This window comes from Bombina bombina, chromosome 1 (genome assembly GCF_027579735.1).
Source record: "Bombina bombina isolate aBomBom1 chromosome 1, aBomBom1.pri, whole genome shotgun sequence".
NCBI lineage: Eukaryota > Metazoa > Chordata > Amphibia > Anura > Bombinatoridae > Bombina > Bombina bombina.
The window spans coordinates 293141215-293168223 of record NC_069499.1 but is presented as its reverse complement, the minus strand read 5'-3'; the positions used below and the strand labels follow the sequence as shown (position 1 = coordinate 293168223).

General features: G+C 40.6%; 1 protein-coding gene across 5 annotated transcripts in view; it reads right to left on the bottom strand.

Annotated features, from left to right (window-relative positions):
- ZNF148 (zinc finger protein 148) overlaps positions 1-27009 on the bottom strand; it is a 202085-nt gene that overhangs the window by 155131 nt on the left and 19945 nt on the right. For all 5 annotated transcript variants that reach the window (XM_053698052.1, XM_053698053.1, XM_053698056.1 and 2 more), the window contains exon 2: positions 9534-9857. In XM_053698052.1, coding sequence (XP_053554027.1) covers positions 9534-9842 — 309 coding nt within the window. In that variant the 5' untranslated portion in view covers positions 9843-9857. The remainder of the gene's footprint in view (positions 1-9533; positions 9858-27009) is intronic.

Below are 27009 nucleotides of genomic sequence, written 5' to 3'. Positions count from 1 at the left end.
TTCAGGGATCCCCAGACCGCGCCCCAGCCTATCAGACTGGCATCGGTCGTGACAATGACCCACTCTGGTCTGTGGAACATCATCCCTTGAGACAGATTGTCCAGGGACAGCCACCAACGGAGTGAGTCTCTGGTCCTCTGATTTACTTGTATCTTCGGAGACAAGTCTGTATAGTCCCCATTCCACTGACTGAGCATGCACAGTTGTAATGGTCTTAGATGAATGCGCGCAAAAGGAACTATGTCCATCGCCGCCACCATCAACCCGATCACTTCCATGCACTGAGCTATGGAAGGAAGAGGAACGGAATGAAGTATCCGACAAGAGTCCAGAAGCTTTGTTTTTCTGGCCTCTGTTAGAAAGATCCTCATTTCTAAGGAGTCTATAATTGTTCCCAAGAAGGGAACCCTTGTTGACGGGGATAGAGAACTCTTTTCCACGTTCACTTTCCAGCCGTGAGATCTGAGAAAGGCCAGGACAATGTCCGTGTGAGCCTTTGCTTGAGGAAGGGACGACGCTTGAATCAGAATGTCGTCCAGGTAAGGTACTACTGCAATGCCCCTTGGTCTTAGCACCGCTAGAAGGGACCCTAGTACCTTTGTGAAAATCCTTGGAGCAGTGGCTAATCCGAAAGGAAGCGCCACGAACTGGTAATGTTTGTCCAGGAATGCAAACCTTAGGAACCGATGATGTTCCCTGTGGATAGGAATATGTAGATACGCATCCTTTAAATCCACCGTGGTCATGAATTGACCTTCCTGGATGGAAGGAAGGATAGTTCGAATGGTTTCCATCTTGAACGATGGGACCTTGAGAAATTTGTTTAAGATCTTGAGATCTAGGATTGGTCTGAACGTTCCCTCTTTTTTGGGAACTATGAACAGATTGGAGTAGAACCCCATCCCTTGTTCTCTTAATGGAACAGGATGAATCACTCCCATTTTTAACAGGTCTTCTACACAATGTAAGAACGCCTGTCTTTTTATGTGGTCTGAAGACAACTGCGACCTGTGGAACCTCCCCCTTGGGGGAAGTCCCTTGAATTCCAGAAGATAACCCTGGGAGACTATTTCTAGCGCCCAAGGATCCAGAACATCTCTTGCCCAAGCCTGAGCGAAGAGAGAGAGTCTGCCCCCCACCAGATCCGGTCCCGGATCGGGGGCCAATATTTCATGCTGTCTTGGTAGCAGTGGCAGGTTTCTTGGCCTGCTTTCCCTTGTTCCAGCCTTGCATTGGTCTCCAAGCTGGCTTGGCCTGAGAAGTATTACCCTCTTGCTTAGAGGACGTAGCACCTTGGGCTGGTCCGTTTTTACGAAAGGGACGAAAATTAGGTCTATTTTTTGCCTTGAAAGGCCGATCCTGAGGAAGGGCGTGGCCCTTACCCCCAGTGATATCAGAGATAATCTCTTTCAAGTCAGGACCAAACAGCGTTTTCCCCTTGAAAGGAATGTTTAGTAGCTTGTTCTTGGAAGACGCATCAGCCGACCAAGATTTCAACCAAAGCGCTCTGCGCGCCACAATAGCAAACCCAGAGTTCTTAGCCGCTAACTTAGCCAATTGCAAAGAGGCGTCTAGAGTGAAAGAATTAGCCAATTTGAGAGCATTGATTCTGTCCATAATCTCCTCATAAGGAGGAGAGTCACTATCGAGCACCTTAAGCAGTTCATCAAACCAGAAATATGCGGCAGTAGTGACAGGGACAATGCATGAAATGGGTTGTAGAAGGTAACCCTGCTGAACAAACATCTTTTTAAGCAAACCTTCTAATTTTTTATCCATAGGATCTTTGAAAGCACAACTATCCTCTATGGGAATAGTGGTGCGTTTGTTTAAAGTAGAAACCGCTCCCTCGACCTTGGGGACTGACTGCCATAAGTCCTTTCTGGGGTCGACCATAGGAAACAATTTTTTAAATATGGGGGGAGGGACGAAAGGAATACCGGGCCTTTCCCATTCTTTATTAACAATGTCCGCCACCCGCTTGGGTATAGGAAAAGCTTCTGGGAGCCCCGGCACCTCTAGGAACTTGTCCATTTTACATAGTTTCTCTGGGATGACTAAATTTTCACAATCATCCAGAGTGGATAATACCTCCTTAAGCAAAATGCGGAGATGTTCCAATTTAAATTTAAATGTAATCACATCAGATTCAGCCTGCTGAGAAATGTTCCCTAAATCAGTAATTTCTCCCTCAGACAAAACCTCCCTGGCCCCCTCAGATTGGGTTAGGGGCCCTTCAGAGATATTAATATCAGCGTCGTCATGCTCTTCAGTAACTAAAACAGAGCAGCCACGCTTACGCTGACAAGGGTTCATTTTGGCTAAAATGTTTTTGACAGAATTATCCATTACAGCCGTTAATTGTTGCATAGTAAGGAGTATTGGCGCGCTAGATGTACTAGGGGCCTCCTGAGTGGGCAAGACTCGTGTAGACGAAGGAGGGAATGATGCAGTACCATGCTTACTCCCCTCACTTGAGGAATCATCTTGGGCATCATTGTCATTATCACATAAATCACATTTATTTAAATGAATAGGAATTCTGGCTTCCCCACATTCAGAACACAGTCTATCTGGTAGTTCAGACATGTTAAACAGGCATAAACTTGATCAGAAAGTACAAAAAACGTTTTAAAATAAACCCGTTACTGTCACTTTAAATTTTAAACTGAACACACTTTATTACTGCAATTGCGAAAAAACATGAAGGAATTGTTCAAAATTCACCAAATTTTCACCACAGCGTCTTAAAGCCTTGAAAATATTGCACACCAATTTTGGAAGCTTTAACCCTTAAAATAACGGAACCGGAGCCGTTTTAAGCTTTAAACCCCTTTACAGTCCCTGGTATCTGCTTTGCTGAGACCCAACCAAACCCAAAGGGGAATACGATACCAAATGACGCCTTCAGAAGTCTTTTATAAGTATCAGAGCTCCTCTCACATGCGACTGCATGCCATGCCTCTCAAAAACAAGTGCGCAACACCGGCGCGAAAATGAGACTCTGCCTATGCTTTGGGAAAGCCCCTAAAGAATAAGGTGTCTAAAACAGTGCCTGCCGATATTATTAAATCAAAATACCCAGAATAAATGATTCCTCAAGGCTAAATATCAATCGATTTAGCCTAAAAAAAAGTCTACAGTTTAAATAAGCCCTTGTGAAGCCCTTATTTACAATCGAAATAAACATGGCTTACCGGATCCCATAGGGAAAATGACAGCTTCCAGCATTACATCGTCTTGTTAGAATGTGTCATACCTCAAGCAGCAAGGGACTGCAAACTGTTCCCCCAACTGAAGTTAATTGCTCTCAACAGTCCTGTGTGGAACAGCCATGGATTTTAGTTACGGTTGCTAAAATCATTTTCCTCATACAAACAGAATTCTTCATCTCTTTTCTGTTTCTGAGTAAATAGTACGTACCAGCACTATTTGAAAATAACAAACTCTTGATTGAATAATGAAAAACTACAGTTAAACACTAAAAAACTCTAAGCCATCTCCGTGGAGATGTTGCCTGTACAACGGCAAAGAGAATGACTGGGGTAGGCGGAGCCTAGGAGGGATCATGTGACCAGCTTTGCTGGGCTCTTTGCCATTTCCTGTTGGGGAAGAGAATATCCCACAAGTAAGGATGACGCCGTGGACCGGACACACCTATGTTGGAGAAACATACAATATTATTTTATCACAACAAACATTATCTGAATGGGACAAGCGCCTCGCCACCAGCACTCATAAATCCTCTAGATTGGCCCCACTCTCACCGCTCCTGGAGAATGTAGACATTCCCTACCATGCGCTCAGAAATAGAATACCTTTCCCCTATCCTCTTAGAACAGGTTCTATCCATTTTGTCTCTGAAGGAGGTAGAATGAAATCTCAAACAACCCTAGCAGAATCCCATGGGGAGATCTTCTCCTCATGGCTCCACTACAACCAACTGTTGCACTTTATCTCTCACCACAAACACAGACAAGACTTTGGCCGAGAACTTACCTACTTTGAAAACCTGTGTATACAACAGAGTCACCCTGAGCACCTGATCTCTAAGTTATACAAAATAACAGTCGGGGACCCCAACACTTCCCTACCTTCCTTTACAACCGCGTGGCAGAGGGAATTAGACCGGGAAATTGATGCAGAGACATGGTCGAAATCGTTTAAGTTAACCAAACACTCCTCTGTCTCCGCAAAGGTACAAGAAATCCAACTGAAACTAATTTGCCGCTGGTATCTTACCCCGGCACGGCTTTGCAAAATGTATCCTAGACTGATAAATACCTGCTGGAGGGGTTGTGGGGGAGAGGGCACCCTTCTACACATATGGTGGGGATGTCCGCAATTATTAAATTTCTGGACAGCGGTATTCCACGCGATAAAGGAAGTTTTGGGCACGGCGATCCCCATGGTCCCAGAGGTACTGCTGTTTTGTTCCCTGCCCAGACTTGTGGGTCAGGGCAAACTAGCTCTTCTGCTGCTAATGCTGACAGCAGACAAAAAACTCATTCCAAAATACTGGATATCCCAAATAATCCCTACTGCACAGGAATGGAAAGATCAAGTATGTGATCTCCTACTGTTAGAAAGGTACCATTACCTAAAAATTCACAGACTGGACCTGCACGAACTGATGGTTGCATACTGGGAGGGCACAATATAATGGGCCCACTCACAGTACATCCTCCACTAGTAGCCACATCCACTCCTCCACCCTCCTTCCCCTCCCTCCCCTCCCCCCCTCATATCACTTTTCAACTCCCTCCCCTCCCTTAAGGTTCCTATTCCCCCCCCCTTTTTTTTTTATTTCTTTTCCTCTCTTTTCTCTTTCTAACTCTTCTCTACCTTCTCTCCTCAGAGTTCTTCCTCCAGAACCTTCTGGAGCAAAATCTTTGTCTTCTCATGTATATAGTAAATAAGGTTAAAACTTGAAAATTTGAAGAAGCTTCGGCAATTGTTTGAGGATATGATGTGAAAATTATTGTGACTCTGGACTTTTGACAACATAGTTTGCAGATCGAATCCTTGCGGTTCTTTTTGTCTTACAAATAAGCCTACTTCTATTATATAAACTCAGACTCCATAGTCTGTTGGGCTAACACTGTTTATGTATACCTCATTTATGTATAATGTCTATTTTGTCATATCCTCTTTAAATTATATTTCAATAAAATTTTGTTGAAAAAATAAAATAAAAAAATAAAGCCTAATGAATACTTCTATTATAGCAGCATAAAAAGTGATTATCAATATTCCATGAGGCTAACATAATACTTAGCATCCTAATTTATAAATAAATTACTAGCTCATAAAAAAAAGCCTGTATGTTTCACTGACACTACCAACCTTGACAAATATTTAGCCACAAATAAAGTCGCTAAAAAAGAGCACTGAATTACTAACTCAAGGCATGTATACAAACAATATATAACAACTTTAATGAAAAAATGCCCAATCCATAGTTGAGTGTGTCTTACATTAAAAAAAAAGTATATACTTACCGTGTAAGACACCCATCCACATATAGCAGACAGCCAAACCAGTACTGAAATATATCAGCAGAGGTAATGGTAGAGGAGTATAATGTCGATCTGTAAAGGGAGGCAACAGATTAATACCTGCAACCGATTTACATAGAGCCTTAGAATAGATTTCCCTTAGGTGAAAACATGGCGTTATCATGCAATACTCCCTTCACATCCCTCAAACACACACTGTACTTTGAGAGGAACTGGGCTTCAATATACTTAGAAGCACCTATCACAGAAGAAAAATCAAGCACAACTTGCTTCACCACCTCCATGAGAGGTAAAGTTTGTAAAACTAAGGTATGAGTGAGGTGGGAGGTGTATCTATAGGCATTTTGAGGTTTTGGAAACTTTTCCCCCTCCTGGTATGAATGTATATCCCATACGTCACTAGCTCATGGACTCTGGCCACTTACATGAAAAACACTTTATCAGGAGAATATTGTTTTTTTAAAGGTTAATCTATTTTGTCTTCATCTTTCATCCTTTTTAGCTAAGGCTTGTTCATATGTAATTTCCACAGCCTCTTTAAATGCTTTTTTTCCAGTTGTTTTCTAGCATATCCCCCTCCTCAAATCTAGCCTGCATCACTAATAACTGTTGTTCCATCTGCTGATTTGTATTATTTATGACCACCCTTTTAAACTGGGACTTAGGTATAGCTTTCTTCAGGCTTGGTGGATGGCAACTTGTGGCTAAAATGAATGCATTTCTATCAGTCTGCTGTTGGCCAGTAACTCATCTTTACCACTCCAAATGATAAACAAATCATCAATGTACTGTTTAAACATTTGAATACATTGGTCTCTAAACATGGCTGTCCCCTGATTTTCAAATTCAGCGATAAAGATATTGGCATGAGATGGGGCCACATTGAACCTATCGCCATGTCTGACACCTGAAGAAAAAAGTATATTTCAAACTTAAAGTAAGTGTACTTCAAACAGTACTCCAATAGTTCTATAATCACCTCAACCGGAGGTCAAAACATAGGGGTAACGAAACAAATATTGGGCTACTGTTTGCATCCCCTCAGTGTGAGGTATCACAGTATTAAGACTTGTTACATCCAGAATGACTAATATGTCCTTAAAATCAACCTCCTGCTGTTGTCCAAGAGGGGCTTGGATATCAAATAACTTATCCAAGTTGGAACGTAATATGTTAAAGTGAATGTAAATTGATGCTAAAGTGCCCGGTTTTTAAAAATTCGATTAAAAACAGGGGCACTTTAATTCATCAAAATTAAAAAGGTATTTTTTCACAACACGAGTGAAATGTAAATTTTGATGAATTAAAGTGCCCCTGTTTTTAATCAAATTTTTAAAAACCGGCACTTTAGCATCAAAATTTACATTCACTTTAAAGCATCGTATGGAAAATGAACGGATTGTGATTTGTGAAGCCAATAAAGGGGTTCTTTGGTAATTACAAGGATTATAGAGATAAAATTGTAAATCAGCTTATGGATGGTACTACATTTTGCAGTTTGCCTAGAGATCCAACTAGTGAATTTAAAACGAAGATTGATATCTGTCTGGAAGAACTGGAACACAATCATTTAATTTCCAAACATTTAAAGAATTAACTATGGTGTATCCCATTATACCTGTGATCTATACTTTGCCCAAGGTCCAAAAGAACCCCATTAAACCCCCAGATAGTGTCTGCCCGGGGTTCGGTACTACAACTGATTGCCACCTATCTGGATTCTATTTTAAAGCCTATAGTAAGGACTATTCCTTCTTTCCTACTAGACTCTATTGGAGGAGGTGGATTCTACGGACATTAGTCACTCTAGACGTAACAAGCTTTTATACAGCGACACCTCACGATAAGGGTAAAATGGTGGTCCAATATTTGTTTCAGATTTGAGGTCGTCAACCACGTGACAGTGGTAAAACTACTACTGCAGAAAGATACAAGGTGGCTATATCGATTGGACACCTTAAACATGAATCTGAGCCTGTTTCCTATGAAAGAGTATCTATGGGAACAGTGATAGTACATGTGACCAGACATGTTTGCATAATGAGGATGAGAATAATATGTTTTTATTTTTCACATTTTCTTTTCTATACAGTTGGTCCCTCTGGGACTCGCATACGCAAGTTGCATGGAGAGCACGCCACTGAGGATCTGGCGTCAGCAGAGCTGAGGGATGGAGTAAGGATACGAACACTTGTCTATATACAGTTGTTCTCATAAGTTTACATACCCTGGCAGAATTTATGATTTCTTGGCCATTTTTTAGAGAATATGAAAGATAACACAAAAACTTTTCTTTCACTCATGGTTAGTGTTTGGCTGAAGCCATTTATTATCAATCAACTGTATTTACTCTTTTTAAATCATAATGACAACAGAAACTACCCAAACGGCCCTGATCAAAAGTTTACATACCCGAGTTCTTAATACTGTGTATTGCCCCATTTAACATCAATGACAGCTTGAATTCTTTTGTGGTATTTGTGGATGAGGTTCTTTATCTTCTCAGATGATAAAGCTGCCCATTCTTCCTGGCAAAAAGCCTCCAGTTCCTGTAAATTCTTGGGCTGTCTTGCATGAACTGCATGTTTGAGATCTCACCCGAGTGATATTGAGGTCAGGAGACTGAGATGGCCACTCTAGAACCTTCACTTTATTCAGCTGTAGCTAATGACAGGTCGACTTGGCCTTGTGTTTAGGATCATTGTCATGTTGGAATGTCCAAGTATGTCCCATGCGCAGTTTCCAGGCTGATGAAAGCAAATTTTCGATAACATACTACATTCATCTTGCCATCAATTCTGACCAAAATTTACTGTGCCAAGTAGCTGACATCCCCAAAACATCAGCGATCCACCTTCGTGTTTCACAGTAGGAATGGTGTAACTTTCATCATAGGCCTTGTTGACTCCTCTCCAAATGTAGCGTGTATGGTTGTAGCCAAAAAGTAAAATTTTGGTCTCTTCACTCCAAATGACTTTGTGCCAAAAGGTTTGAGGCTTGTCTCTGTGCTGTTTGGCGTATTGTAAGCGGAATACTTTGTGGCATTTGCGTAGTAATGGCTTTCTTCTGGCGACTCGACCATGCAGCCCATCTATCTTCAAGTGCCTCCTTAATGTGCATCTTGAAAAAGCCATACCACATTTTTTCAGAGAGAGTCCTGTATTTCATCTTTAGTTATTTGTGGGGTTTTCTTTACATCCTGAACAATTTTCCTGGTAGTTGTGGCTGAAATATTAGTTGGTCTACCTGACCGTGGTTTGGTTTCAACAGAACCCCTCATTTTCCACTTCTTGATTAGAGTTTGAACACTGCCGATTGGCATTTTCAATTCCTTGAATATCTTTTTATATCCCTTTCCCGTTTTATACAGTTCAGCTACCTGTTCCCGCAGATCCTTTGACAATTCTTTCCGCATGACTCAGAATCCAGAAACGTCAGCGCAGCACTGGATGAAAGATGCAAGGGTCTGTCAGGAGTCCAGAAACTCATTGACCTTTTATACACACACACTAATTAAAAGCAAACAGATCACAGTTGAGGATGGTTACCTTTAATAGCCATTCAAACCCCTTTGTGTCAACTTGTATGCATGTTATCAGGCCAAAATCACCAGGGTATGTAAACTTTTGATCAGGGTCATTTGGGTAGTTTCTGTTGTCATTATGATTTAAAAAAAGATTATACACAGTTGATTGATAATAAATGGCTTCAGCTAAACACTAACCATGAGTGAAAGAAAAGTTTGTGTTATCATTCATATTCTCAGAAAAATGGCCAAGAAATCAAATTCTGCCAGGGTATGTAAACTTATGAGCACAACTGTATATTGGTAAATGTTTTTAATTTTTTGTATGACCGAGGACGGGGCAAACCTGAAAACATTCACATATGTGTTAAAAAGTGTTAAAAGTACCCCAGTGGATGTACCAGGTTGGAGTGTGTTTGATCTACAATGGAATTATATATATTTTTGAAAGAGAGCTGTGGATGAATAAATGCTCTATCAATACTGACTGTATACTGTAGTGCCTGTGGCAGTAGCCTTTCCTGAGAGTCCATCTCCTCTTCATCATTTTTCACGGTTTCTTCTTGCACCATCAGGTCATGCTGTGACATCATCTCCTCTCGTCCCTGCAAGACCCCCTGACTTCCAAGGATATTCTGATGGTGTAAAACCCTTTCCACTAAGGCAGTGTCTGCTGTAGACACTGTTGGGCAGGGCTGGTCAGCTCCATCCATCCCTGCCAGGCACCTGGAAGACAGCATATCGCTTGTGCTGCTGCATTTAAGAAATATGACTTCTAGTTTGTCTTCAATGTTCATGCTTCAGAAAAGACCCTGCAAGAAAAAAAAAACTTCTGAAAAAGTCATCTTTTCTGAAAGGTGATTTTACAGAAACTTTTAGCATAAGAACATGTCACTCAAATTATATTTCAAGGACCAATACAAATCAGCTTCTGAATGGCAACACATCACCACCAACATCGAACTAGGGCTGCAACAACTAATTGGTAAGTTTGATCATAAAAATAGTTGTCAACAAATCTCATTATCAATTAGGTGGTCAGCGATTAGTTGGTCAGTTGCACAGCACCAGCTGCTTTAATCTGATGATCTACTGCAGCTAAGATTGTGAAAAAATGTTTTAATTTATTTATTTTTTTTAATCTTTTTTTCTATCCGATTAATCGGATAGAAAAAAAAAATAATAAAAAAAAATGTTTGCACAATACCATGTGCAGGAGTTCAGATTGAAGCAGCTAGTGCTGTGCAATTAACCAACTAATTGCTGACCACCTAATTGATAATGAGATTCTTTGACAACTATTTTTATGATCAATCTTACCGATTAGTTGTTGCAGCCCTACATCGAACATTTTCAATTAAACATCAAAAGGCATAGCAGAGTCTAAGACTGAACTGAATGCACCAAATATTTATGTGCAAGACTACTATACAGGGAGTGCAGAATTATTAGGCAAGTTGTATTTCTGAGGATTAATTTTATTATTGAACAACAACCATGTTCTCAATGAACCCAAAAAAACCATTAATATCAAAGCTGAATAGTTTTGGAAGTAGTTTTTAGTTTGTTTTTAGTTATAGCTATTTTAGGGGGATATCTGTGTGTGCAGGTGACTATTACTGTGCATAATTATTAGGCAACTTAACAAAAAACAAATATATACCCATTTCAATTATTTATTTTTACCAGTGAAACCAATATAACATCTCAACATTCACAAATATACATTTCTGACATTCAAAAACAAAACAAAAACAAATCAGTGACCAATATAGCCACCTTTCTTTGCAAGGACACTCAAAAGCCTGCCATCCATGGATTCTGTCAGTGTTTTGAGCTGTTCACCATCAACATTGCGTGCAGCAGCAACCACAGCCTCCCAGACACTGTTCAGAGAGGTGTACTGTTTTCCCTCCTTGTAAAGCTCACATTTGATGATGGACCACAGGTTCTCAATGGGCTTCAGATCAGGTGAACAAGGAGGCCATGTCATTAGATTTTCTTCTTTTATACCCTTTCTTGCCAGCCACGCTGTGGAGTACTTGGACGCGTGTGATGGAGCATTGTCCTGCATGAAAATCATGTTTTTCTTGAAGGATGCAGACTTCTTCCTGTACCACTGCTTGAAGAAGGTGTCTTCCAGAAACTGGCAGTAGGACTGGGAGTTGAGCTTGACTCCATCCTCAACCCGAAAAGGCCCCACAAGCTCATCTTTGATGATACCAGCCCAAACCAGTACTCCACCTCCACCTTGCTGGCGTCTGAGTTGGACTGGAGCTCTCTGCCCTTTACCAATCCAGCCACGGGCCCATCCATCTGGCCCATCAAGACTCACTCTCATTTCATCAGTCCATAAAACCTTAGAAAAATCAGTCTTGAGATATTTCTTGGCCCAGTCTTGACGTTTCAGCTTGTGTGTCTTGTTCAGTGGTGGTCGTCTTTCAGCCTTTCTTACCTTGGCCATGTCTCTGAGTATTGCACACCTTGTGCTTTTGGGCACTCCAGTGATGTTGCAACTCTGAAATATGGCCAAACTGGTGGCAAGTGGCATCTTGGCAGCTGCACGCTTGACTTTTCTCAGTTCATGGGCAGTTATTTTGCGCCTTGGTTTTTCCACACGCTTCTTGCGACCCTGTTGACTATTTTGAATGAAACGCCTGATTGTTCGATGATCACGCTTCAGAAGCTTTGCAATTTTAAGAGTGCTGCATCCCTCTGCAAGATATCTCACTATTTTTGACTTTTCTGAGCCTGTCAAGTCCTTCTTTTGAACCATTTTGCCAAAGGAAAGGAAGTTGCCTAATAATTATGCACACCTGATATAGGGTGTTGATGTCATTAGACCACACCCCTTCTCATTACAGAGATGCACATCACCTAATATGCTTAATTGGTAGTAGGCTTTCGAGCCTATACAGCTTGGAGTAAGACAACATGCATAAAGAGGATGATGTGGTCAAAATACTCATTTGCCTAATAATTCTGCACTCCCTGTAGTGTGTTTAGGTTTTCAATACTGTATTTTACAATAGACAATTAAATCCTAATGTTGATTATTTTATGCCACAATTCTGGGTATCATTAAATCTGCATACTGTGAAAAAGTTAATTGAGCAACAAAAGAAAATGACAAATGTAAAGAACACAACTTTATTCTTTATTATGTATTGTAAAAGAAGACTCCACAGCAGAATTAAGTTTAATTTTTCTAGTAAAATTTAGTCTACAAGAACCACTACAATTACAATATTTCAGGATCTTACTTCACAGATTTAAATTAAACTACTTGAAACACTTTACATCACATACATTTTTTTTATCAAAGTCTGTATATGACGCTTTATCATAACACAGGGGAAAGTTTTACTAAAAACCTATTAGATCTTTGTATTGGTAAATCAGCGCCATCAATAATAAAATAAATAATATACAATAAAAAGTGTTTTTACTTAAAGGGATATAAAACTGAAATATTTATTTCACTATTCAGTTAGAGCATACAATTTTAAACTTTCCAATTTATTTCTAGTATCAACTTTGCTTCATTCTCATGGTATCATTTGTTGAAGGAGCATAAATGCACTACTGAGAACAAGCTGAACACATCTGGTAAGCCAATAACAAAAAAGCATATATAGATATATATATATATATATATATATATATATATATATATATATATATATATATATATATATATATATATATATATATATATATATATATATATATATATATATATATATATATATATATATATATATATATATATATATATATATAGAAGCTTCATAATGAAAAGTCCAAGAAGTATCTACTGCCCTAGTAGAATGAGCAGTAATACAATCAGGGGAAGTCTTGCCCACAGTCAAACATGCCTTGCAAATTAAAGCTTTGGGCCAAGAGTCTAAATTAACAGCTGTAGCTTTATGTTGCTTGAGAGGTCCAGACAATTGATAAACAAGAAGAAAGTCTAAACTTTTGTGTGGCCTCCACATAAAATTCTAGTGCCCTCACAACACCTGGGCATTGCAGACCCCTAAAAAGTCTGGGAATAAAAAAATGCTGGAGATCCCTGACTAGAATAAGCCTTGGCTCCTGCACAAGAAGAGTAAAGCTGAGCAAGGGGACAGAGCGAACAATCCTTAGAGTGTAAACAGGGATTGGAAAGTGTTAAATGACAGATCTCCCATCACATTTGCTCCCAATTAGAACATATGGTTTACAGTAAGGAAAAACTGCTGGCATATCAGAAGGTAGCAAACAAAGATTAAACAGTAAAATGGCAAATAATTAACCCCTAGGAGTAATATGTCAGAATATAAGTAAGGCACCATGTATTAAAGAGTCCCTTGATAGGAAGTACAGTTAGGTAAACTGTACAAAATATGTTGCAGCCCTGTTATTAAGTATATGAGAGGGGGGTGTCCGGGCTATGCCCGAAGATGGCCACTAAACTAGGAGCACCGGCTGCAGGATATACATTTCACTATGTAATCCTTTATCTTCAGACATCTAGTGTGGCAGTAAACCTTATAAAATTGGCGCATATTTTGCTGGTTGGATTTACAGTAAGATTTTTGCTCATGGAACTTCCTAGGCTGGATCGCTTTTGGTGCCCCCCCCCGTGAAACCTGGTTAGCAGAGTAAGCTTTGTGCTCTCTATCACAATACGATGATACTGCCTCAAATTATTTGATAGATCCTAGTACAGTGGAATCTTAATGCCGATATAAACTGCTGATATAACGACCCAAGCTTCATTTGGTGACGACAAAGATGGAGGTTGACGTGTGGGAGTCAAAGATGATGCAACTCTTATAGGCTCATTAAATCAAATATAGAGCAGAGGTTCAGTGAAGTAATCGAGAGGGTGACTGGTGACAAGGGAGAATCAGAGCAAAACTGGGGAATCACTAAACAAGATATGCCCCGAGTTACCAACATCTTCTCTGCCTGACAGTTTATGTGAGGTGGGGGAAACATCCGGATATCCAAAATCCAACAACAGCTACACATACCCCGGTCAATTTCTCAACCACAACAGATCTCAGATGCCTGGATTTTCCTGTGTGTCAGGCTTCTAGTGCAGCACTGATCAAAAAAGGTCTAAAGAAGACAGGATTAACTACTCATTTACTTTAGACACCTACCACCTTACCAAGACAATGGATGCAAATGTGTTTTTCTGCATGATAATAAAGCACAATTTGTTGGATAAGACAGTTTTATTTTTTTGGATTGAGGAACTGCCAATATTGATCAGAGGCAATTGGAATCTAGCGCTGCGGAATCTGTTGGCACTCTACAAATAACAATTGGAAGAAGCGGAGTACGATAAACATGAGTTTATACTTGAAGACTCGCCCTACTAGTCATTAGAAAAAGGACGTTTGCTCTTATTTTTCTTTGCTGTCTGAGCTAAATTTTGTAACAAAGTTCATCTCAGTATTCCTAGCAAGATCTTGGTTGTATGTATTTTTATTATGCCCTAGAGTGATTAACATATAATAGCTTTATTGACAATGTTAGTATAAAAAATTTGATAGATTCATTAGCCCTCAATAGTTAAAGCAGCACTTACTTTGTAGTGGATAGCCTGACAACCATGTGTAAAGGTTTCCCTCCCTAAGATATTCATCTTGCACTATTTGATCTATATGAAGGGTAATTCTACTTGGTTGCTTATTGAGCTACTGTACCTTGTGCGTCATGTTGTAAATGCAGACCCACAGGTTTGAGACACTGATGTGATCTGTGCAGAACAAGTAGCTGAAATATTGTCTTACCCAGACTAGTATTTTTTATTTTTAGTATATTTTCTTATTAGCAGGCAGTGGAGCTATATATATATATATATATATATATATATATATATATATATATATATATATATATATATATATATATATATTCCAGTAATAAGACAGCACTAACTGGATTTGTAGTAAAACTTAGCATTTATTGTAGAATTTCAATGATAAAAAGGTCCCATGACGTTTTCGGTGCCTGACTGGCACCTTTATCAAATGGATCAGCAGTTCATCAGGTAGATCGCATAGCCTGACATCCAGAAAACAAGTTAAAAACATGATGCAGCTGCAGCCTTAAATACCCTCCATGTAGCTTAATTGCCTGTTAGCGACAATGCTTGAGCGTCTCTGTGTAAGGCTGCAGCGATACTAACCGATGTTAAAAATTCACTGTACACAATGAACACGGTCCATCCAGTCCGGTGTAAATGTGCATTTCAAAAAATGTAGTGACGATACCGGTTAGGATGGTAGAAACAGTATATGTATGCGCAAGGTGCAAACCTGCACAAAGAAGTTAGATCACTAGGACCAGTTAGATTGAATGAAAGACACGTCTGGGTATAGATGGAATAAAAGCAGCACAATGATGCCAGTCACATATGATATCAGTGATCATCCTATGAAGGGGCCATAATCCAATTGTATGTTGAGACCCTTAGGTTCCACTGTTTCTAAGATATAAATCCATTTTGTCTCGCACTGGAGTAGAGCTCTGCCTCTGTCACCTCCCCTAGCCAGAGGTAGTATGTGATCTATGATCATGGGTTCTTAGGCTGGAGACACTTTCTGTTGGGTGAAATTAGCGCAATCCGACAGAGAGATATAGATATATATATATATATATATATATATATATATATATATCTCTGTCGGATTGCGCTAATTTTGTTTTCCCTAAGGAATCTACTCCTTGGTTACGCTGGCTGAGGCTTCTTGCCTAGAGCAAGTTAATAGTTCTTATGATACATGTGTAAATAGATTATGCAAGAGTTTCACAACTTCACGTAATAGTAATGTCCTGTTGTCTGCAGCCAGGGTATCTTGCTGTCAATTTTTATTCCAACTTATTGTTCATTGTTTTCTTCTACAGCGAGAATCTGGGAGCTCAGAGTTTGAGTCCTTCCTCTTTAGTCTGCCCTATAAGTAATATGTGCTTACAAGATTTAGTTTTGATATTTCTCTGTAGTGATTAATAGGGTCTTTACCAACCTATTACCTTGCTCTCAAGAGCCACTCCGAATGTTTGAAGTTGTTGGGTATTTAGCCTTATATATACACACATTTTTTTTGCACAACCATCTATACAGATCACTTTACTTTTTACCATTATTTCCTTAATGTACAATAGGATTCAGGGGGGAAATACTATATTTCTCGTTTGTTATTGTATAGGTTTTATATTAGTATAAGATAAGGTGCTCTACTTTTGCCCCTACCATAATAACAGTCAGTACTAAGTACCTCTCTAGAGTTGTAAACTAAGGATTAGCAGACGTCTACTTATTTTATAAGACAGCTGTTTATTATAGTATCAGGACCAAAGAGAGGTTTTACAAATAATCCTCTCCTGCAATTCCAATTTTCTAGTGATACTACAAGAGCGGATGCTATTTTTTCTCTTGGGGCTATATATTTTAATATGTTCATGGGAGAAGTTTTTCTTTTCAATATAAATATAATTTCTCCTAATATTTTTAGAGGTCCAAAAGTGGCTTCAACTTGTTTGAGGGGTATACATTCTATACTTAATAATAAAAAAAACACAAGGTGTTATATTATGCATTAAATCTTGTTTGTGTCTGTAAAACATTGCTTTTTGAAGCACTTAGGCTGTAGTGTTGTTCCGTCTTTAAAAAGTATTATTTTGAGCCATTAAAGACATTAGAATTTGAGGTTGGTACCATTGTTTTATTGTGTCATATGACAAGTCTGCACAGCTTGTGTGTGTCTTTAGACTAGTTTATTTTGAGCCACTCAAGACATAATTGAGCTTAAAGGGTTAGAATCAATCTATAAACACTTCTCCTGACAGGTGAAAATGTCTACCACACTTTACTGATGAAGAAAGAGAAGAAAAAGCCAGAAGGTACACTCAAAGCTTGCCAAAATGTTAACCCCCACTGCACCAGCACTTTCCAAGTGCACTAACACCGATTTCCCAGCGTGAGAAGTGTAGTTAAATAAGCTTAATAGTGCAGGAGGAGGAAGTAATAGCTGCTTCAGAAGCTAAACCCAATAGGGCTAAATTTATAGAGACAGTACCTCAAAAATTGCATAAAATGTAGAAGTGCCCCAAATAAGCCCAATCTGTAATTAAGGTTGTGTAAAAACCATGTCCCCCCAGGCTATGTGAATGCTGTGTACATGTTCATATAAATACCTGGTGGGCTATAAGGAGCATTTGTACAAATCTGTCACCACCTACGTCTACTGTGCTCGCCTTAGTTCCAGAAGACTAATTTCCAGGAGACAAGCCTTTCCAACGCAGTGCAAACAACGCAAAGTGTGGCCACTCTAAAAAAGGCCTGATAATCATTACGCTTTCCGCTAAGGTGAGATGATCTAAAATAATCCTCCAGAATTGCAAGATCCCTAGTGAAATTCTTAAAAGGCAGATTTTGCTATACTTCTCCAGAGGGCGTTCCATGCATTTCTGTCTGTGAAGGAGAGACAAGCCCAGCGCAATAAAGCACTACTTGACAGTTCTGATGCATTTACACTTTGTGCATTCTATTTTTTATTACTTTTCACTTCAGATCAAAGGGATATGAAACCCATTTGTTTTCTCCCATGATTCGAATAGAGAATGCAACTTTAAGCAACTTTCCACCTATTATTTTTTCTTTGTTCTCTAGGTATCTTTTGGAAAAGCAGGAATGCTTTTTGAAAAGCAGGAAGCTTAGAAGCCAGCACCTGGGTAGCGCTTGCTAATTGGTGGCTAAATGTAGTTGCTTAAAACTGCATGCTCTATCTGAATCATATCCCTTTAAGTTTTGTTACATTTAAACTTTGCACATTCTATTTTGTATATACCGTATTGTTTTCCCGAGCATAGGCCGTGCATAGGCACTTTTTCCCCCCCTTCTGTAGGTCTTGAAATCAGGGGTGCGGCCTATACTCCGGATGTAACAAAAAGTTAACAAGTGTAACAAAACTCATGTCATATCATTTTGCACTAGGCTTGTCTCTCCTTCAGATACAGAAATGGCAAAGATATCACAGTGCTGGAGAGTTCCGCCATTTTTTCTTTAAGTATTCAGTGAATTCAGCCCGTTTGAAGTCTGCAGTACAATTTCCCTCCAAGCATGAAAATCTTTAATATGGCAACTTTAAAATGGCCAGCAAGCACCGCCGACTGAGGACATCAAGATCTGGGCTGCATATGGCTTCCAATCACAAAAGGCTCACTAGTTGGATTCAACAGACTGTCAATGCTATTCAGCAAAGTTTTTTTGAAGAAAAAAAAAAAAAAAGGAAAAAACGATGGCACTACCAGGGTTGTTGCCCTAAACTGTTATAAACAATTGAACTGCGTATTGTGTAAAAGGGTATGGAACGCAGTAGGGCAGGTGCTGTACATAGGAAAGGAGAGAAACAAGTGGCAAATTCAGTTGGAAACTGAACAAGAATGTACTATTGGCACTCAACAAACCATTCTTGCTAAAATAATATATGTGAGAACAGCAAATATATATCAGAAGTCTGGTTAAGGACGGATTAAAACTCAACTTTTATTCTAAGTTATAGTAAAAACAGGTGAACACAGAATGAAAAAAATAACCTAAAAATTAAAAACACAGTGTGACTGATACCCCCGGCTACCCCGACTGGGTAGCTCCGCCAAACGGGTCCTGCTTCCTCCCTGCCGATTGCAGCTATGTAGCTGGCAAGTGACCACAGCCTGTAGCCACCCCTGATGCCTGACAGCACTAGTACTCAGGGTCCCACCCTGTAACAGACTCCAGCTACCAGACTAGGTAGCTCTGTCAGAGTGTCCTTCCTCTGCCTGGAACAGGCTGCTATGTAGCCCAGGAAAAGTGATTTTAGCTGGAGCAAACCCAAATAACTAGACAGCCTAGCATTCAGGTTTAACAGGAACTGATTTTATTAAAAACACACACACTCCTTTTATACAGTCAGCTCATCTTGATAAGACCCTGGACAATCCCACTATTTTCCCGCCATTCCCGCCCCTCCAGACAGCCCAGCACCTCCATAGGAGCCACAGTCCCACATAATCCCAATACATATGGGTGGTGGTTTCGGGGTGATCCCGGTGGAGCGGCGGCACTTCCAGGGTGACATTTTAAAGCTTCCGGTCCCCAGATTTCACAGTCCAACAATCCGTATGATTCCTTACTGGGGACCGGAGTTACAGTCCGATTAAGTTATGGGGTTAGGGGTGTCCAAAACCCCCGGTTCCCAAAGAAGCTCCCCTCCGGAAATTCCCCCACCCCTTGTACTCCCCAGGGGCTACTAATCCCCAAAAGAGCGGAGCCGTCTCCTCTCCCAGGAAGGGGTTCGGCCGCTGGGGAGAGATATCGATACCCGTCTCTGCCTGCAAGGGCTTCTATGTAAGGGGAGAGGGGACGACTACCTCCGCTCCCAGGAGATGGCTCTGTTGCTGGGGAGAGAGACTGACTGTCTCCTCTCCCAGGAAGAGGTTCGGCTTACGGGGAGGGAGGACTACTACCTCCGCTCCCAGGGGATGGCTCTGCCGCTGGGGAGAGACCGACCGTCTCCTCTCCCGGCTCCTGGCTCTGCCGCTGGGGAGAGAGACCGACTGTCTCCTCTCCCAGGAAGGGGTTCTGTTTACGGGGAGGGAGGACGACTACCTCTGCTCCCAGGGGATGGCTCTGTTGCTGGGGAGAGAGACCGACTGTCTCCTCTCCCAGGAAGGGGTTCGGCTTACGGGGAGGGAGGACTACTACCTCCGCTCCTAGGAAGGGATTCTGCTGCTGGGGAGAGTTATCGACATCCATCTCTCCCTTGTCCAAGTCTATAATCTCAGAGCCAGACTGCTGATCAGGATCCAACAGCCCTGGTTCCCTTTCTCTTTGCTGCCACTCCTCCACAGTCGAGCTCCATGAATCCCAGAGGGCTGCACCCCAGATCTGTATGCCCCTGGCACGCTGCTTAGCGAGATCCAGCAGCCTTTTGTATTCCTTGACCAGTGCCTCTTCCTGGTCAATTATAAAATCCAGATTGTCCAGCAGCCAGGTCTCCTCCAAGAGAACCAGCAGTTCCTCTTGGAGCCCAGAGATATCCTCCAGACCCTGGTCTGTCTCGCTCCCAAACTGTGGGTCCTCTGTCCTTTTTGTAAACAATCCACAATCGATAGCCGTCCTCCACCCACATCTATTGCTGGATCAGTCTATGTAGAACAGCTAGCCATTCCTTCTTTGGCTGTTCTCCCAGGAAAGGCAGTCTCACGGTCCACCGTACCCGGAATCTTGTGTCATTTGTGGGGAGGACCTTTCCATTTTCCTGCTCCTTTTGCAGAGCCTCCCACCAAAGGTCTTGGAGGGCAAGGTTCCTCCATGTCAGAACGTCTTGTTCCGAACAAGGATCCTTTGTTCCAGTCAGCATCTTTTGTACTCTCCCTAGGAACTCTGCCTCCATATTTACCGGCTACTGTGGTACGTCTCCTCTGTCAGCAGGAACCTTGTAGAAGAAGCAGATCCCACCTCTGCCAGCCAATGTGACGGATACCCCCGGCTACCCCGACTGGGTAGCTCCGCCAAACAGGTCCTGCTTCCTTCCTGCCGACAGCAGCTATGTAGCTGGCAAGTGACCACAGCCTGTAGCCACCCCTGATGCCCGACAGCACCAGTACTCAGGGTCCCACCCTGTAGCAGACTCCAGCTACCAGACTAGGTAGCTCTGTCAGAGTGTCCTTCCTCTGCCTGGAACAGGCTGCTATGTAGCCCAGGAAAAGTGATTTTAGCTGGAGCAAACCCAAATAACTAGACAGCCTAGCATTCAGGTTTAACAGAAACTGATTTTATTGAAAACACACATTCCTTTTATACAGTCAGCTCATCTTGATAAGACCCTGGACAATCCCACTATTTTACCGCCATTCCCGCCCCTCCAGACAGCCCGGCACCTCCATAGGAGCCACAGTCCCACATAATCCCAATACATATGGGCGGCGGTTTCGGGGTGATCCCGGTGGAGCGGCGGCACTTCCAGGGTGTCATTTTAAAGCTTCCGGTCCACAGATTTCACGGTCCAAAAATCAGCATGATTCATTACTGGGGACCGGAGTTACAATCCGATTAAATAATGGGGTTAGGGGTGTCCAAAACCCCCGGTTCCCAAAGGAGCTCCCCTCCGGCAATTCCCCCACCCCTTTTACTCCCCAGGGGCTACTAATCCCCAAAAGAGCGGAGATCTGGGGCACATGGTTGCTGGAGCGACCTGGGTTAAAGTTAGCGGGTGTTCTGCTGTCCTGTGGCCGACCGGGGTTAGGCGGGTGTCCGTTGTAAGGCGGCCGACCGGGAGTTCCAGGAGCCCGGCCAGCCTAGAAGGGTTTTCCTGGTCATACACCAACTTTTCTCTGAACACAAAAACAAGCCAACACAAAGCAAACAAACAGCTTCCAGAGATGGTGGTTGCTCAGAGGAGCCCAAAACCACTGAGAAAAAACAGGGGTGAGGTTGTAGGGGGGTGGGGTGTAGCCTTAGCCATCTGATATCCGTGACACACAGTAACGTGAAGTCCACTGGGCCTCAGGGATATATCAAAATTAGAGTAGCATATGGAGAAAACACTGAATCTCGGGGTCTCGGTCAGGACCTCAATGGTAAAGCAAATGTACAAGTAACCAGGGGAGTGATCCGTCCAGGAAGATACAGTCAAAGACGGGAGGATATATATATTCACTCAAAATGAGGTACACAATAACAAAATGCCAAGCAACAGATTAGAGTATACTCTGAGGGCCACACTCAAGGGTGCTAGAAGTGTGTTATATAAAGACCTAGGATTGTGCTACCAGGTTAAGAGTCCAGCATCCATTAATGGATCTAGCACCCTATCTTCTAAGTATGTCAGAGGTTAGGCTGGCTAATGTGGTGTCCAGCCTCTAAGTTAAATTGACTATAAGCGGATAAGCCTCTGGAGTACTACAACGTCCTGCTCATGGATTATCAAAATAAGTAAGATGCACGTCACAATAACACAGTGCAAAACAGCAAATGAGAGTGTACTTTCAGAAGGCTACACTTGTGGGGCTTAGATATATAGTGTATATAAAGATCTTGAATTGTACTGCCAGGTAAGGTATCCAAAATTCATTAATGGATCTAGCGCCCTGTGTTCTGAATATGTCAGAGGTTAGCCTGGCTAATGTAGCATCCAGCACCTAAGGTTTAATTACCTATACACAGATAAGCCTCTAGCGTGCTACGGTGTCCTGCACATAGATAATAAGAATAGCGTCTATTAATGACAAAAATATACTTGACTATATATGGTCCAGACGTATATGCATAATAAACAAATTTTGTGCAAGCCAGGGATTACTTCATATGAATGGTTAGGTGGTCATGTAGATGCATGGAGTAAATTTACGCCAGAAATAGTACTAAAGTGTCTTGAAAAGAGAGCCAATATATTAATAAGTGGTCTAAGTGCACTCCACAAACTGTAATCCTGAAGTGTATTCGAATTATACCATTAATACACAGACGTTATTCTAATACTTCAGTAATGTAATCCAATATAGGATGTACACAACCAACTGTCGTAATACTAAGAATGGGTGAATCATATACAAGCACGCATACTGTTATTTAGATTTTCTAATAATGCATTATAAAACACAGTCTGATGCGATGGATTAGTAGAAATTCTATTAATATATAGCTGTGTTAGCTAAGAAGCAGGGTCAAATTATTATAGGAGTATGGATATAACCAGTTGACAAAAGTAGCATAAATAGTCAGTGTGCTTTTACTTGTGTGCTGAGAAGCGCCAATTGTGAGCGCTACACTGCGGTCGGTAATTGAATGCTAATGGTAACAAATACATCAAGGTTGAAACCCGCCCTGAGTTTCCCTTCACACTCCAACAGTAAGTTATTTAAACGGATGCAGTCATTTTAATATTGGTCACTGATTAATGTATCCAATTATTCTGTCTAAGAGTGGTACCTTCAGTATGTACCATATATTGGTAGTATTTTAGCCCTCCAAGGATACCAGGTGATATACTAGATAAGTACAGACATATTGTGTAATCGTTATGAGCTATACCATTTGTGAGCGCTGTGATTGACAAACAACTAAAAAACAAACAGTGTTATCAAAAACTGTTCAACAATCCTAGTGAGACATATCTCAAAATTTACAACAAAATCATTAAAGAAGCCCATGACATGGGTATAATCAATGCCGCTGAAACCAAATTCCTCACAGTTAAAGGGACATTCAACACTGCCCACAACATTAATCTATGTTGAAAAACTATAAATAAAGATCAAGCTGCAACGTGCCCCCTTTCTCTTACTTCCTGCCTTCACTGTTGAATCGTCTACGATAACTTCAAAATTGGTGTCCTAACATGGCTTCCTAACTCCCCCCACCGTGACGTATTCAGCTTCTTTTTCAAACCAGCAGCCAATGATAGCCCATTCCTCGGACTGAAATCCAAGCGCGCTCACGGCCGTTAGCGCATGCGCGATACACTAGGAACAGTAAAAGCGGAACCATAATAAGCAAAGTTGTTTCCGTTCCGCTTATATTACGCATAGTACTCTATTTCGTTCTATTAGGTAAAACCCGATCCGATATGCAGCGTCGCCCGCAAATGCCGGTGACGCTGAATTTTGCGCTGGTTTGGTATCCTATATACGGCGTAACCTAGAAGTTACGCCCGTATATTTCTGCCGTCGCCCGTAGTTTTTTGGGCCATAGGCAGGTATACCAAACCCGCGCCGATTGGTATCCAATATACAGCGTAAGGACTTACGTGGCGAAAATGGAGAAATCATACTCCATTTTCACCTCGCCACAAAAAGCAGCCGTAGTAAGCCTTCCGCTGTCTATTGGAGCCCCGTAACTCCCTAAACTACCTGCCAAATAAACCTAACGCATGCGCAATGTCTACCTGTCAACCGCGATCCTCCGCCGCAATCCCTAATAAAATATTTAACCTCTAAACCGCCGCCCCCTACATTAACTACCCCCTAATGTGATCCTCCTACACCGTCGCCAACTATATTAAACTACCCCCTAAAGTGAGCCCCTTACACCGCCGCCATCTACCTTACCTACCCCCTAAAGTGAGCTCCTACCCCGCCGCCATCTATTTTAAAATTATTAACCCCTAATTTAATCCCCCTACCCCGCCGCCACCTATATTAAATTATTTAACCCCTAAAATACTAAACTATCCCTACCACTAAACCTAAGTCTAACCCTACAAATAGCCCTGAAAAGGGCTTTTTGCGTGGCATTACCCCAAAGTAAACTGCTCTTTTGCCAGCCCTTAAAAGGGCTTTTTGCGGGGCATGCCCCAAAGAAAACTGCTCTTTTACCAGCCCTTAAAAGGGCTTTTGGCGGGGCTTTGTTACAAAGTAAACTGCTCTTTTGCCTACAATCTAAATCCCCCTACACCGCTGCCACCTATAATAAATGTATTAACCCCTAATCTAATCCCCCTACACCGCCGCCAGCTATATTAACTATATTAACCCTAATTATATTAGGGTTAATATAGTTAATATAATTATTATATTATATATATTAACCCTAATTATATTAGGGTTAATATAGTTAATATCGTTATTATATTATATATATATTAAGTATAATAACCCTATCTAACTCTAACATCCCTAACTAAACTCTTATTAAAATAAATCTAATATTAATATTATTAATGAAAATATTCCTATTTAAATCTAAATACTTACCTATAAAATAAACCCTAAGATAGCTACAATGTAATTAATAATTACATTGTAGCTATTTTAGGGTTTATATTTATTTTACAGGTAACTTGGTATTTATTTTAACTAGGTACAATAGCTATTAAATAGTTAATAACTATTTAATAGCTACCAGTTAAAATAATTACCAATTTACCTGTAAAATAAATCCTAACCTAAGTTACAAATACACCTACACTATCAATAAATGAAACTACAAATATCTAAACTAAAATACAATTAAATAAACTAAACTAAAATTACAAAAAAAAAAAAAACACTAAATTACAAAAAATAAAAAAAAGCTTACAAGATTTTTAAGCTAATTACACCTATTCTAAGCCCCCTAATAAAATAATAAAGCCACCCAAAATAAAAAAAATTCCCTACCCTATTCTAAATTTAAAAAGTTCAAAGCTCTTTTACCTTACCAGCCCTTAAAAGGGCTTTTTGCGGGGCATGCCCCAAAGAAAACTGCTCTTTTGCCTAAAAAAAAAAAAACACAATACCACCCCCCACATACCCCTAATCTAACCCAAACCCCCCTTAAATAAACCTAACACTACCCCCCTGAAGATCTCCCTACCTTGTCTTCACCCAACCGAGCCGAACTCTTCATCCAATCCGGGCGATGTCTTTATCCAAGCGGCAGCAAAGTCTTCTTCCATCAAGCGGCATCTTCAATCTTCCTTCCGCCTACGCAGAGCATCCATCCCGGCCGACGACTGAACGACGAATGAGATACCTTTAAATGACGTCATCCAAGATGGCGTCCGTCAAATTCCGATTGGCTGATAGGATTCTATCAGCCAATCAGAATTAAGGTAGAAAAATCTGATTGAATCAGCCAATCAGATTTTTCTACCTTAATTCCGATTGGCTGATAGAATCCTATCAGCCAATCGGAATTCGACGGACGCCATCTTGGATGACGTCATTTAAAAGGTATCTCATTCGTCGTTCAGTCGTCGGCCGGGATGGATGCTCCGCGTAGGCGGAGGGAAGATTGAAGATGCCGCTTGATGGAAGATGCAGCCGGATGGAAGAAGACTTTGCTGCCGCTTGGATAAAGACATCGCCCGGATCGGATGAGTTTGGCCCGGTTGGGTGAAGACAAGGTAGGGAGATCTTCAAGGGGGTAGTGTTAGGTTTATTTAAGGGGGGTTTGGGTTAGATTAGGGGTATGTGCGTGGTGGGTTGTAATGTTGGGGGGTGGTATTGTGTTTTTTTTTTCAGGCAAAAGAGCAGTTTTCTTTGGGGCATGCCCCGCAAAAAGCCCTTTTAAGGGCTGGTAAGGTAAAAGAGCTTTGAACTTTTTAAATTTAGAATAGGGTAGGGAATTTTTTTTATTTTGGGGGGCTTTATTATTTTATTAGGGGGCTTAGAATAGGTGTAATTAGCTTAAAAATCTCGTAATCTTTTTTTTATTTTTTGTAATTTAGTGTTCGTTTTTTTTTGTAATTTAGTTTAGTTTATTTAATTGTATTTTAGTTTAGATATTTGTAGTTTCATTTATTGATAGTGTAGGTGTATTTCTAACTTAGGTTAGGATTTATTTTACAGGTAAATTGGTAATTATTTTAACTGGGTAGCTATTAAATAGTTATTAACTATTTAATAGCTATTGTACCTAGTTAAAATAAATACCAAGTTACCTGTAAAATAAATATAAACCCTAAAATAGCTACAATGTAATTATTAATTACATTGTAGCTATCTTAGGGTTTATTTTATAGGTAAGTATTTAGATTTAAATAGGAATATTTTCATTAATAATATTAATATTAGATTTATTTTAATAAGAGTTTAGTTAGGGATGTTAGAGTTAGATAGGGTTATTATACTTAATATATATATATATATATATATATATATATATATATATATATATATAATAACGATATTAACTATATTAACCCTAATATAATTAGGATTAATATAGTTAATATATATAATATAATAATTATATTAACTATATTAACCCTAATATAATTAGGGTTAATATAGTTAATATAGCTGGCGGCGGTGTAGGGGGATTAGATTAGGGGTTAAGGTGTTTAATATAGCTGGCGGCGGTGTAGGGGGATTAGATTAGGGGTTAATACATTTATTATAGGTGGCCGCGGTGTAGGGGGATTTAGATTGTAGGCAAAAGAGCAGTTTACTTTGTGACAAAGCCCCGCCAAAAGCCCTTTTAAGGGCTGGTAAAAG